This window comes from Podarcis erhardii (genome assembly GCF_964252035.2).
Source record: "Podarcis erhardii genome assembly, chromosome: 14".
Taxonomy (NCBI): domain Eukaryota; kingdom Metazoa; phylum Chordata; class Lepidosauria; order Squamata; family Lacertidae; genus Podarcis; species Podarcis erhardii.
Genome location: NC_138503.1, coordinates 41,434,761 through 41,447,355, shown reverse-complemented (window position 1 = coordinate 41,447,355; position 12,595 = coordinate 41,434,761). Strand labels below are relative to the sequence as shown.

General features: G+C 45.8%; 1 protein-coding gene and 1 long non-coding RNA gene across 3 annotated transcripts in view; one reads left to right on the top strand and one right to left on the bottom strand.

Moving 5' to 3' along the window:
• The window catches only part of LOC309329407, a 14,253-nt gene extending 12,113 nt beyond the window's left edge, over nucleotides 1-2,140 (top strand). For both annotated transcript variants that reach the window (XR_014151136.1, XR_014151137.1), the window contains exons 2-3: nucleotides 749-823; nucleotides 1,658-2,140. This is a non-coding gene — a long non-coding RNA (uncharacterized lncRNA). The remainder of the gene's footprint in view (nucleotides 1-748; nucleotides 824-1,657) is intronic.
• LOC309329352 (acyl-coenzyme A synthetase ACSM4, mitochondrial-like) overlaps nucleotides 1-12,595 on the bottom strand; it is a 17,517-nt gene extending 4,922 nt beyond the window's left edge. The window contains exons 1-10 of the mRNA XM_081840171.1: nucleotides 12,054-12,595; nucleotides 10,142-10,352; nucleotides 8,563-8,770; nucleotides 7,570-7,713; nucleotides 6,530-6,686; nucleotides 5,145-5,224; nucleotides 3,915-4,038; nucleotides 2,461-2,541; nucleotides 1,587-1,688; nucleotides 211-338 (exon numbers count right to left, since the gene is read on the bottom strand). Coding sequence (XP_081696297.1) covers nucleotides 211-338; nucleotides 1,587-1,688; nucleotides 2,461-2,541; nucleotides 3,915-4,038; nucleotides 5,145-5,224; nucleotides 6,530-6,686; nucleotides 7,570-7,713; nucleotides 8,563-8,770; nucleotides 10,142-10,352; nucleotides 12,054-12,254 — 1,436 coding nt within the window. The 5' untranslated portion in view covers nucleotides 12,255-12,595. The remainder of the gene's footprint in view (nucleotides 1-210; nucleotides 339-1,586; nucleotides 1,689-2,460; nucleotides 2,542-3,914; nucleotides 4,039-5,144; nucleotides 5,225-6,529; nucleotides 6,687-7,569; nucleotides 7,714-8,562; nucleotides 8,771-10,141; nucleotides 10,353-12,053) is intronic.

Genomic DNA, 12,595 nt, shown 5'->3' with positions numbered 1-12,595 from the left:
ACATGTTAGCTTCACAACAACCCTGTGAAGTAGATCAGCCTGCAAGCCTGTGATTGGTTGAAGGTCTCCCGGATCTTCATCCAACATCCAGCTGTTACAGAGCACTGGCTGATTAGAATCATGTTCGTGCCAATGCAAGATGGTTTGGGGATCCTGAAGCATCCGGCTTCAAAGAGCTACAGAATTAGGAAAGGAAGAGAACAAACCAACCCTGAAGAATTGATGACATCGTCAGATCTCCCGATAAACCAAAAGTATCCATCTTTATCCATCAGTCCTCTGTCCCCAGTAAGGTAAAAATCCCCTCGTTCTGTTGCAGCTGTTTTCTCTGGGTTATCCTAATGAAAACAGTTCAGAAAGGGAGAATTAACCACAAGGACATTTTGCCCCAGGACTGCAGAGTTATAGGAGCATCAGAAGCTGCCTCACCTGGAATCAGAACATTGGTCCATTTGGCTCAGTACTGTCTCTACACTGACTGAGAACTCTGGTTTGTTAAGGGTGCTGACAGATGGTTAGGAGGTCCCTATTCCTTATTCCCCTCACAGAACTACAGTTCCCAGAGTTCAATGAGAAGATGAATGGTGGTTAAGCCAAACACAATACCTTTTTATGTGTTTCATCAATATGTTTGTTTTCATGCACATTTAATATATATGCATTTATGTAATATTGGTTGGTTGGCAAACTGCATAGCATATCTCCAGCCAGTCTTGTGGCCAACTAACATTTGGGGCTATTTTTCCAGCTGGAACTCACTGGAACTCAGTTCCGGCACCTCTCAGGTGGGCATCATTGCCATTCTAAAAGAACAAGGTTCATGGTGAGTTCCGGTACCTCTTTATCTAGAAAAATAGCATTACTAATATCCTATATCCTTTTTAATATGCTTGTAGGAGGGGCTTGGAGGGAGAGGGGTCATTGTTTTGCTTTGTTCTTGTTTTTATTATGTATTTTGTGGTTTTGTCTTGCATTTTTATGCTGTAAGCCACTCTGAGATCTACAGAGGAAGGGTGGTATGCAAATTTAAAAATAAATAACTAAAGAATGCAAACGAAATTCAGAGGGGTACAAATTTTGAAGGACAGATCTGTTCACACAGAGAGAGACATATATATATTGGAAAGGGCATATTTGACAAATTCAGCTTCAAATGAAAACTGAATCTAATTTCTCTCCTACTGCTAATTGCTGTTGAGGATCTTTTGATGCCAATAGGCCTATGCATTTGTTAAAATTTCCTCAAGATGAGCCAGTCACTTTAATATTTCTTTTGTATTCCCTTTATTCTGTATTAGACGGACATATACAAAGCATGCCGTCCACTGTTTTGATATTTTATTTGGATGGATGGTATATGAATATTATTTTATATGTAAATAAAGACACAAATCTGCAACTCCTTCCCAATTTTGCTTGAGAACTCCCCCCCCCCCCCATTCTGGGGCGGTAGTGATGAAAATGCAGAATAAACCTGAGTTGAACCAAGGGGAACAAAGCTCTGTGGATTCACCCAGCCTTTCTAATTATGGTGTCCCTTCATATGGCACACAAAAATCAATGAAGTTCTCCAGAAGGCTTCTTACTACATAGCGAGAGAAGAAACCAAGGGGCCTTTGGGGCTTCACTCTGATGCCTATTTCTCCTTCTTTCCCAGGTGGCAGAACATTTGCTTCTTCATCTATGATCTAGAAAAAGAGAAAAGTAAAGGTAAAGGACCCCCGGACGGCTAAGCTCAATCAAAGGCAACTATGGGGTTGCGGCACTCATCTCACTTTCAAGCCGAAGGATCTGGTGTTTGTCCACTGACAGCTTTCCGGGTCATGTGGCCAGCAGGACTAAACCGCTTCTGGTGCAACGGAACACCGTGATGGAAGCCAGGGTGCATGGAAATGCCATTTACCTTCCCGCCACAGTGGTACCTATTTATCTACTTGCACGGGCATGCTTTTGAACTGTTAGGTTGGCAGAAGCTGGGACAGAGCAACGGGAGCTCACTCCGTCGCGAGGATTCGAACTGCCAACCTTCTGATCGGCAAGCCCAAGAGGCTCAGTGGTTTAGACCACAGCATCAAGTATCCTCCATTTTGGTGTGTCACAACAGCTGTACTCTGTGGTTTCGGCTGGTGCCCATTGGGATTAGTGTGGCAGAAAGCAAGGAGGCCAGCAGCAGGTAGAACCAAATGACTGGCAAAGTGAACTAATTCTAGTTTTGTCTCCATATTCTTCCCTGTTGAGTTTTACAAGGACAACACTGAGACTAAGGAGGAAGGGGGAAGCTGGCAGTTGGGGCCACTCTGAGACTGGTTGTAAGTAGGCAGATAGGCAGCTGCGGGGGGAGGGTGTTGGCTGAAGGCGGACTGACATTGGTAGTGCAGTGCCCCATTTCCCCTAATGGACCAGCCTTCACTAGCTGTCATTTAAAAATGGATAGGAGCTAGAAAAATAGGAACCACTCACCTCGACTTGATATGGTGCACATGCCTTTCCCATTGAACCAGGTTTAATTTTCATCCCTTTTTTAACCGCACAAATCGCACCCTGTTTAAAAGAAGATTGTTATATTGTTTCGAAAGGGACTCTATGGCATTTCCCCAACAGCTTTTGATATCTTTGCATCTTGATCTTCTGCACGTTTACACTGAAGTGACTCGCAAGGATTTCAAATGGCACGTTCCCAAGTTTCTGTAGCTTTACAACGTTTGACTAGGGCCAGGTCTACACTAAACTATTAGATATATTGTTCTAAAACGTCACAGGGCATACTGCTAAAATAAAAACGTTCCTTACCTTGTTTCCTTCATAAAAAGCAGTTTCCCTATTGCCCGGTTCCTGGTTGCTCTGCAGCGCCCTATGGTGTCTCATTTTAATAACGCATTATTAACTTCACAAGCAAAACGTAGTATGTCCAAATATGTTATGATAACTGTTCCTTAACACTTCCTTAACGTTATAAATCATGAGTGTAGATCTGCCCTAGGTTTCAATAAATAGCAGGGGATGTCACTGCCTTTGTTTGAGCTACCCTGTTTTCCCAAAAATAAAACAGTGTCTTATATTAATTTTTGCTCCCAAAGATGTGCTGGGTCTTATTTTTCCATGAAGAAGAATATGGTACACATTTATTGTCTAATTCTGAGTCAGCCGGACTCCGTCAGGGCAGAGCAAGCAGCAGGCGGCAGCTTGTCCTGGCGGCGGCATGGGCTCTCTGATTTAAAGAGACCTGGCACTCTCTGAACAGCTCTGGTTGTACTGTGGCCAATCAGTGAGCTGCATGGCAGCGCCCGCTGCTATGGTCCAGAGGAGTTGGACGCCTTACGGTAGCTTTGGGGGCCTTATATTCCGGGGAGGCCTTATGTTCAGGGGAGGTCTTATTATCGGGGAGGTCATATTTTTTTTTGGGGGGGGTGCCTTATATTACAGCGAGAGGCAAAACTGGAAGTAGGTCTTATTTTCGGGGGATGTCTTACTTTCGGGGAAACAGGGTAGGTGCAGAAGTTGGGCCTGAACCCAAAAGACCTCACTACTCTTTTTTGCCCATTTCTCGGGAAGCAAACTGATGATGCTTAAAGACAATCAGCTTGGCCCAGAACATGAGCTGAAGGTGCAGGAGTGGGGGAAGCTGACAGATACTCATAATACCCACAATCCTCCTTTTAGGCAAGGAAGAAGCATTTTATGTGAGTTCAATGACAACTGTTTATTTACCTAATGAATACACTAAATGGGAGTGCAAAGCAGGGGGTCAGTGAAGGTCATGACCTGGGGAGTGTGGCTGGGGAGGGATGTGGCATGAGGAGAATTCTGAGGGCCAGATAGCGAAGCTTGGCGTCCACCTTGGCCCATGTGTTTGAGGTCCCCTATCTCCATCTTAAAAGATCATTGAAAGCATCAGAATACACAGGAGCACCTACTGTTTCCGTCTGTCCATAGAGATCATAGATGTGCAGTCCTGTCATGCTCTTCCACTGCTCCATCACTTCAGGATTCAGAGGTTCCCCTCCACTTAAGCAGTACTGCAGACTCATGAACTTATAACTGAATGTGGGTGAACAAAATAAGAGACCCCCAAGGACATTTTATGCAGCGTCTTAGAAACACACAGTTCAAGGAGGGGGTCATCAACAAGGCCTGGCAGGTTGTTGGGAGTTACACTCCATGGGGAAAGAACATGAACTCTATTCAGTCATTTGGTGGCTGTGGGTGAAGGGGGTATCTCTAGAGCACACCTGGCTCACCCCACCCCCATATATCCCAACATATGTGTTGTCCAGGAGTGTGGCTGGTGCAAGCATTGGCATCTAGCGGGCAGGCCTAGATAGGCACATTCTAGAGAGCCCTTTCTGAGTACCCAAAACATGTTGTACAGAAGTTATTGGGCACCCTAGGAAAAGCACATTTCCCACGCTTCCCGATGTCCCAGATACTGCTTTGATGGTATTTAAGACTATGGTGAAATGTGGTCTCAACACACCTTCAGGCCACCGGATAAAAGGATCACTACATCAGTATCTAAATATAGTTGTGTGTCTCTATCCTGAGCCATGAGTATGTTTACAGATGTACTCTTCATTTGGAATCCTGTTTTGCTCCTGATGACATCATTAGGAACACAACTGAGACCTTATCCAATCCGTGTAAGCCTTCCAAACCACATCAATCAACCTTTGCACTTCCCGTTTGTCATTCACCTGACTTAGCAAAGGCAGTTGTGACCATGGTAGTGCCAGGCCGTGAGATTTTCCTCCCTCTTCCTCCCTCCCTCTGGCACCCTGAATGCTGTTATGGCAGGGGCACAAGTGTCTGGGAGGTTGAAACTGAAGCTATTGGGTGCCTTGGGAAAAACACATTTCCCAGGCTCCCTAGTGCCCAAGGCACCACCAAAGGGAAAGAGCAAGAACCACACCCCTTCCTGCTGCTACCACTCCAGATACCAGAAGTAGAAGTAGAAGTTCTTCTCTTCCTCTCAAATTGCAATTGCAATTCTTGGAATGTAACGTTTGGTATTGGAAACAAGCAGTGCAAGATGCTAGGGTTTGTATTTCAAACTAGAGCTTCAATAACATCACTGACATCAGAGCCTGGACACATGCAGCAAATCCATTTTGAAACCATTGTATTTTGAAAGGAGTTCTTCAAGGTACCTGGTGAGATCGCTCTGTGCCAACATGCGGAACAAGGTTGGAGGACCCAGGATGGTGGTGATGGGAAACCGGGACAGAGTCTAGCACATAAAAAAGGCAAAGGTTGTGCAAGAACAACACAATCTGATCTAACCCAATGTCTTGATCAACTGAGTTTTATATTAACTGTCTTGGTTTCTCTCACAAATTGGCTGATGCATAGTAATGCTAAACTAGGGGGGTGGGGAACTTTTTTTCAGGCTGAGGGTCACACTCTCTTTTTGGCCACCTTTTGAGGGCCATATGCCCATGGTGAGTGGAGCCTGAGGGGAAAGTGGGCGGGCAACCAGTGTTAATTTTACCCTTGAACAGAGGGCTTAGTTCTACACTTACAGATTTGAAAATAAGGGACCAGCAGCTTCGAAAATAAGGGATCAGCAGCCAAAATAAGGGATTTTCCAGGCACAGTTATGTTCAACTTCTGAGCCCCTCCGAGCCAAAGGCAGAAAGCCCAGCCAGCAGCCAAACAAAGCCTCAAGTGGTGGTTCCCACAGCACAGCAACCCGGCAAAGGGGATGCAGCAAGGAAAACCACCGTCACCTCTCTGCTGGGAAGCGCTGAGCAAAAGCGAGTCCCCAGGCAATGCAGCCGATTTGATCGGCGCAAGGCATGCAAGCTCCACCCCCCAGTCATTCTTAGACTCCTTATTGGGTGAGCAACGCAGACAAGCAACACAGTTGGAGCATCCGTCCTCCCTGGCCGGCAGGCAGGGAGGGAGAGGAGCTGCTTCCTTTGAAACCCAGGAAATTTAAGGGACATCATCAATAAGGGACAGCAGTGGGACACAGCGCTGGGATAAGGGACTTTCCCGCCAAATAAGGGACGGTTGACAGCTATGTCAAGGGCACAGTCTATCCGGACCAAAACACCCAAGGAGAGTACAAGGCAAGGCTAGTAAGGGTTGTAGTTTGGGGAGAACCCCAAAGGCCAGACTGAGAGGGCTGCATGTGGCAGAAAATAAGCTTGCCCCATCTTCCATGTGACAGTCCTTCAGATATTTGAAGAAGGCTCTCATGTTTTGGCTCCTGTATTGTTTCAGAAAGTGTGAATTAGGTAGGTTTATCTTGAAATGCAAACTGAATTTATCCCTAATCCCCCAGGACAAACATTCTCCTCCATTCCTAAGTAAAACAAGAACAATTGTGGTCTGATTAACCTTAAGTGGGCATGAATCCCAACCTATTCCACAGGCTCAGAGACAATAGCAATTAGTCAAAAATAATGTTAAAAAACAATCAGTCTCATTACTTCTCCTCCTCTTCTAATGTAATCCCAGCCACTGACTAGCTGCCATTATAGAGAAAAATCAGGTAGAATGTTTGAAGAGACCGGAGCAAGAATCTTACATTCAGGATAATTGTTGATTCTATTTGCTGCAGGCTGTGTATGAAGACGCAGGAACCCAAAGCCCATGGTTCGAAAACAGACCCCAGAGAAGCCACCACCCATCCTGTATCTGCAGTGGACCACATAATGTCAGCAGGGGTCAAATCCAGCCAGTATCTGATATAACAGAGGAAAGACAATGGCAACAAGCAATTCAAGCATGGAACAAGGGCCTCGAAGATTATGCTCAGCGGTTGGCATTGTACCGTTTGGTATTATTATTATTATTATTATTTTAAATTTATTTATTAAATACATTTGTACCCTTCAGAGTTTGCAACCCTGATCTACTAGGGTCTCTGCCCCCATTTTGGAAACCCTAAGGAGCCCCCTCCCCTTAGATTAATGCTGATCAGGTACCGCCCAGTAATTGTGCCTGGTGTTTTGATGCATTCACATTTAGGTGTGCAGTCTGAGACATGAATTGCATGAATGCGTCTCTGCCTTCAGTGCTCCACAAGGCTGTTCTGCATTCCCAAATCCACAAGGCTGTGCATCCACAAGGCTGTTCTGCATTCCCAAATCCCTATCTTACTTTGCTGCGCTTTAACTTACCAAGTTGGCTTGCTTCACCATAAGCTGGACTTCACCTTGCCTTGCTTGACCCTTCTCTGTCTTTCTGAAAACTGGACTTTGCCCTGCCTTGCCTTGCCTGACTCTGTGATGCTGGACCCTGAACTTGTGCCAAGAGAAATTGAGGGAAGATTGGCTGAGGGTGAGTGGGAGATAAGTTCTTCATGAGTTTCTCAGGGGTGGGTCTCAGTATTAATGTTGGCAGCAGCAGCAGCAACTGTGTTGGCAGCCTGGCCGCCATTTTGTATCCCTCATAATGCATTTCTGGGGAGTTGTAGAGTGGGGGCTGATGGGAAATGGAAATTGCCTCACAAAATGGTGGAGAATATATGGAGAAAATGTTGCAAAGTAACCTGCTTTGGTGAGGAGATATAGAAAACCTCAAGACCTTTTCTCAGTATATGTTTGCTTCGGCTCTATTTGATACCTTTTGTGGGCGATGGGCCGAAAGCCAAGACTCCCTTGGGAATGCTCAGCCATCTTTGGAGCCCCCGTCGTTCCACTGGTGAAGTAAATAACCATTGGATCATGGATCTTTGTTCTCACGCAAGCATGGCTGTCAGGAGCCTCTCTGTGTAGCACAGAAAGCCACAATAGTTAAAGTAATTCCAATCACAAATGCAAGAGGCCACTTTCTACCCACGATCACACACCCAAATTTAGCCTCTATCTATGCAAGAAGCCTTTACATTGCTCAGGGACGCATTCCAGCCAGGCACAAGCACCCAAGGAGGCTGCAAAGCAGGGCCTGGGAGGGGGTGGTCTGAGGAGAGAAAGCCATGCTGTTGTTTTCAGGGGGTACTCAAGGGTATTGGGACGCGGGTGGCACTGTGGGTTAAACCACAGAGCCTAGGACCTGCTGATCAGAAGATTGGCGGTTCAAATCCCCATGAGCTCCCGTTGCTCAGTCCCAGCGCCTGCCAACTTAGCAGTCTGAAAGCACGACAAAATGCAAGTAGATAAATAGGTACCGCTCCGGCGGGAAGGTAAACAGCGTTTCCGTGCGCTGCTCTGGTTCGCCAGAAGTGGCTTAGTCATGCTGGCCACATGACCCGGAAGCTGTACGCCGGCTCCCTTGGCCAATAAAGCGAGATGAGCACCACAACCCCAGAGTTGGCCACGACTGGACCTAATGGTCAGGGGTCCCTTTACCTTTACTCAAGGGTATGCAGCACTGGCACCTCTTTTTTGCTGTTAAAAAGTGTGGCACTTACTGTAACAACTTCATGGTGAATACCAGCACCTTTTTTTTTTCCTAGGGGAAAAAAGCACTGAGAGAATGTATGCCTGGAAAATGGCTATGGCCTGAGGAAAGTCTCAAGGGCTAACCTGAGAGGCTTGGAGGGCTGCATTTGGTCCCCTGGCCCCGAAGGTTCTCCACCCCTGTGTTGTTGGGTGAAGCACAATGAGGGATACTCACTTGCAGAGTTCTTTGAAATTCAGCCACCCATCCCTCGGGCCTTCAGATACCACCAGCTTGGTTTGCAGGAAGTTGCAGCTGCCTGCAATGGAATCTACTGCAGGGGCCAAAGCGTCTGTGGTGATGATACACTTGGCCTTCGATGCCTGAAGTCTGTGCTGAATGTCTTTTGCTGTTAACTGGGATATTCCAGGCATAAGGATGATTCCTACAAGAAGAGCAATGTTCTTTTTAAGGACAGGTGGGTCTGTGCTGTAGGAGTTTTGGAGACTCAAATGGTTCTGGGCCAAATGGAGAGGCCTGGTGGCAGGGGTGTAGGAAAGGGGGACAGGGGGAGGGCCACCCCATGTGCCATCATGGAGGGGGTGACAAATTATCAAGGAACAATTACTGCCCCACTTGGGCGGTTCATAAAAAACTTTTTTTTTTAAATTAAAAAAAATGCCTGGTCCAAAGGTTCTACCTTACTACACTAGGGATTATATAGCTGCATATGAAATTTCATGCATACCAGTTAATATCTTGACCCTCCTCCACGAAAATAGCTGTTTACTTGGCCATTTTCCTATGTCGTGAAGGCTGAAATTTCAGCAAAGCATGTGCCTTTGCTAGACTCTTTTCGGGCACCTGCTAAAAGCATTCTTCTTTAGGCAAGCATACCTAGATCTTAGGAAGTTGAAGTTATTTTAATCTTAACATTTTTGCTTTTGTATGTTTTAAAGCAGGATTGTTAATTTTTCTTGATTTTACTGCTGTGGTCTTTTGTTTTGCAGGTTTTTAAAAATAAATTTTATTAAATAAATAAACAATAAATGTAAATAAAATAGCACAAGCCAAAACACAGTCCATCCTGTAGATTTAAATATCTATCCATAGTCGCCTACTTGTTATCAGAGGCTGAGAATCCACATTCCTTTGTAAGAAAATATGAAATAACATAAAACCATTTTTGCAGGCAAAAAGATTATATATGTCAATGTGTGTGTCTGGGGGAGGGGTGACAAGAAATGTTCCGCACCGGGTACCACCTGACCTTTCCATGCCTCTGCCTGGTGGGTCTAATCTGGCCCATGGCATGGAGTCTCCTGACCACCATTTTATGACAGGTGTGGGGGAACCATTGGCCACCAGATGTTACTAAACTACAATTCCAGTCATGCCTCACCATTGACCCTTCTTGCTAGGGCGGATGGGAGTTGTAGTTTAGTAACATCTGGAGGGCCAGAAATTGCCCACACTTGCTTTATTGTTCCAACTTGTGGGTTGCCACCAAGAGCCGCCCCCCACAACATGATGTCTTCCTGATGTCTTGCACTACAACTCCCATCATGCTTGACCATTGGAAGTTTTGGCTGGGGATGATGGAAGTTGTAGTTCAAGACAGTTCCAAGAAAGGCTGTATTTCAAGGTTGGGGAACTTGTGGCCTCCTGGTTCTGTGGCTGCAAGACTCCAGGTCCCATCTTGTTCCCTGAACATTGGCCATGCTGGCTGAAGCTGATGGGATTTGGAGTCTAACAACACCGGAAGAGTCACAGGTTCACCATCCTTTCTGTATTACGTTCGGCTATTTTTATTGACCTGTCCTTATGCAAGCCACGGTCACCAGCCACCATTCCGGGATTCGGGGCAGGATAACCAAAACTCTGTCTCCTTTGCATAGCCCACATTGGTTGGAGAGTATATTGGCCACTTTCCTGGACAGGACTCCCAACTCCTCAAAGCTCCACCTTACTTCACCCCCTCTTCCATTTATCCACCATAGTGCTGGGTTAGAAGGTCTTTTTCCTTCCTGCAAAATAAATGCAGATGTGTTAAAAGAAAAGGAAAAGGGTTTTTTTTGTTTATAGACCTGATTTAGCAGGGGCGGGGGTCCTTTTTTCAGCCTGAGGGCTGGCCGTGTTTATTTGAAAAGTGTGTTTCTGGGCACTGTGACTTATCGTGTTTTTAGGTACCATGCTCTTGTGTGTTTAAGAGGGCCGTGTCCTCATGCGCAAGCAAAGCCCCCCCCCCAAAAAATGGGATGTCCTGATTCAAGCGGGACAGTTGAGGGGTATGTGATGACCACGTCAATTCCAGATCAGGCTTGGAGGGTGTGTGGATGAAACTTATTACTGGGCTCCTCCAGGCAGTCTGTTATCATAATATAACAATACAGTGGTGCCCCGCAAGACGAACGCCTCGCAAGACGGAAAACCCGCTAGACGAAAGGGTTTTCCGTTTTGGAGGCGCTTCGCAAAACGAATTTCCCTATGGGCTTGCTTTGCAAGTTCCTGCGGGTTTTTTCTTCTTGCGAGTTCCTGCGGGTTTCCCCCCCCTTTCCCCCCCTTTTCCTAAGCCCCTAAGCCGCTTATCAGCTGTTCCGCTGATAAGCCGCTTAACAGCTGAACGCTAAAAGCCGCTAAACCGCTAATAGCGCTAATCCGCTAAGCTGTCAATGGGCTTGCTTTGCAAGATGAAAAAACTGCTATACGAAGAGCCTCACGGAACGGATTAATTTCGTCTTGCGAGGCACCACTGTAATAATTTATTATTTATACCCCGCCCATCTGACTGGGTCTCCCCAGCCACTCTGGGCGGCGTCCAACCAAATATCAAAAACAATACAGCTTCAGACATTAAAAACTTCCCTTCAGGTGTCTTTTAAAAGTAAAATAGTAGTTTATTGCCTTGACATCTGCTGGGAGGGCGTTCCACAGGGCAGGCGCCACTACCAAGAAGGCCCTCTGCCTAGTTCCCTGTAACCTCACTTCTTGCAGCGAGGGAACCACCAGAAGGCCCTTGGAGCTGGACCTCAGTGTCCAGGCTGGATGATGGAGGTGGAGATGCTCCTTCGGGTATACAGGACCAAGGCTGTTTAGGGCTTTAAAGGTCAGCACCAACACTTTGAATTGTGCTCAGAAACGTACTGGGAGCCAATGAAGATCTTTCAGGACTGGTGTTATATGGTCTCGGTGGCCACTCCCAGTCAGCAGTCTAGCTGCCGCCTTCATCCTTATTTGATTGCATAAAGCTTATGTGGAGATTAGATTGTATCTGGTCTTTACTCAACGTCTACTGCAATCTGGTGGGGGGTGGGTTTGTACACCAAAGAGCATTATACCTGATTTGTCTGTGGGGTGTTTATACATCTGCCCATTAATCATTTGCTCACTCCTCACTTTTTAATGCATTCCTCCGTAATTTTCTTAACCGTAAAAGGTTCAATTCTTTTTAAAAGTGGATTTATTGTGCTGGGATGATAAAGCGTTTTAATCCACTTTAATTGTGCAAACCTAAATTTTGTTGTATGTGCTTGAAACGCTACCACAGATCTCTCATAGTTTGGAGGTGCTTGTATTTTAGAAGTAAGTTGGCAACAAAGCATCATATGTGTGTGTATATATATTTCTAGAAACACACACACACACGTTAGCTGCTTTTCAAAAAAGGACACAATCAGATATTAATTTAGAAGGAGCCACTTCATCTGTAGAAGGAAAGTAAATTCTACCTTCTCGATCTGTGACCATTTATCCAAAACGTCACTTGCAAAGTTAAAATACTCAGGTAGCTGCTGCTCTCCTTGGCTTTGAGCTTCGTACTGAGCGAAAATGGGAGAGCCGAGGAACCTGTTGTGCCTGTGGAACCATCGGTGATGCAGTCGAAGTATCCAGAACGACCTGAGAATCTGTGACTTCAGTAAAGTTTTCATGGCGGAAGAATTAAACCTTGCAATGACGTTAGTGCTAAAAAAATTAAAAAATACTCCTTTGGGTCACCAATCTACAAGAAAAAAAAGCACGGCACAGAAGAATAAATGCAATTCCAAATAATGGCAGCCATCGTCATCTTTACAAGAGCCTTTTAAGGCAGATTAGCACAATTGCTCTCCTGTTGCAGACCATGCGTTGATGGAAGGAAAGATACAGTACTTGCCTAAGGCAGGGGTGTGCGCCAGGGAGATCTGGATTTACTGCGCTGCTCCAGATGACCAGTTTATCAAGCAGCCATCCTGATTTGTTTGGACAAAGCTTACGGAGAGATGATACTATG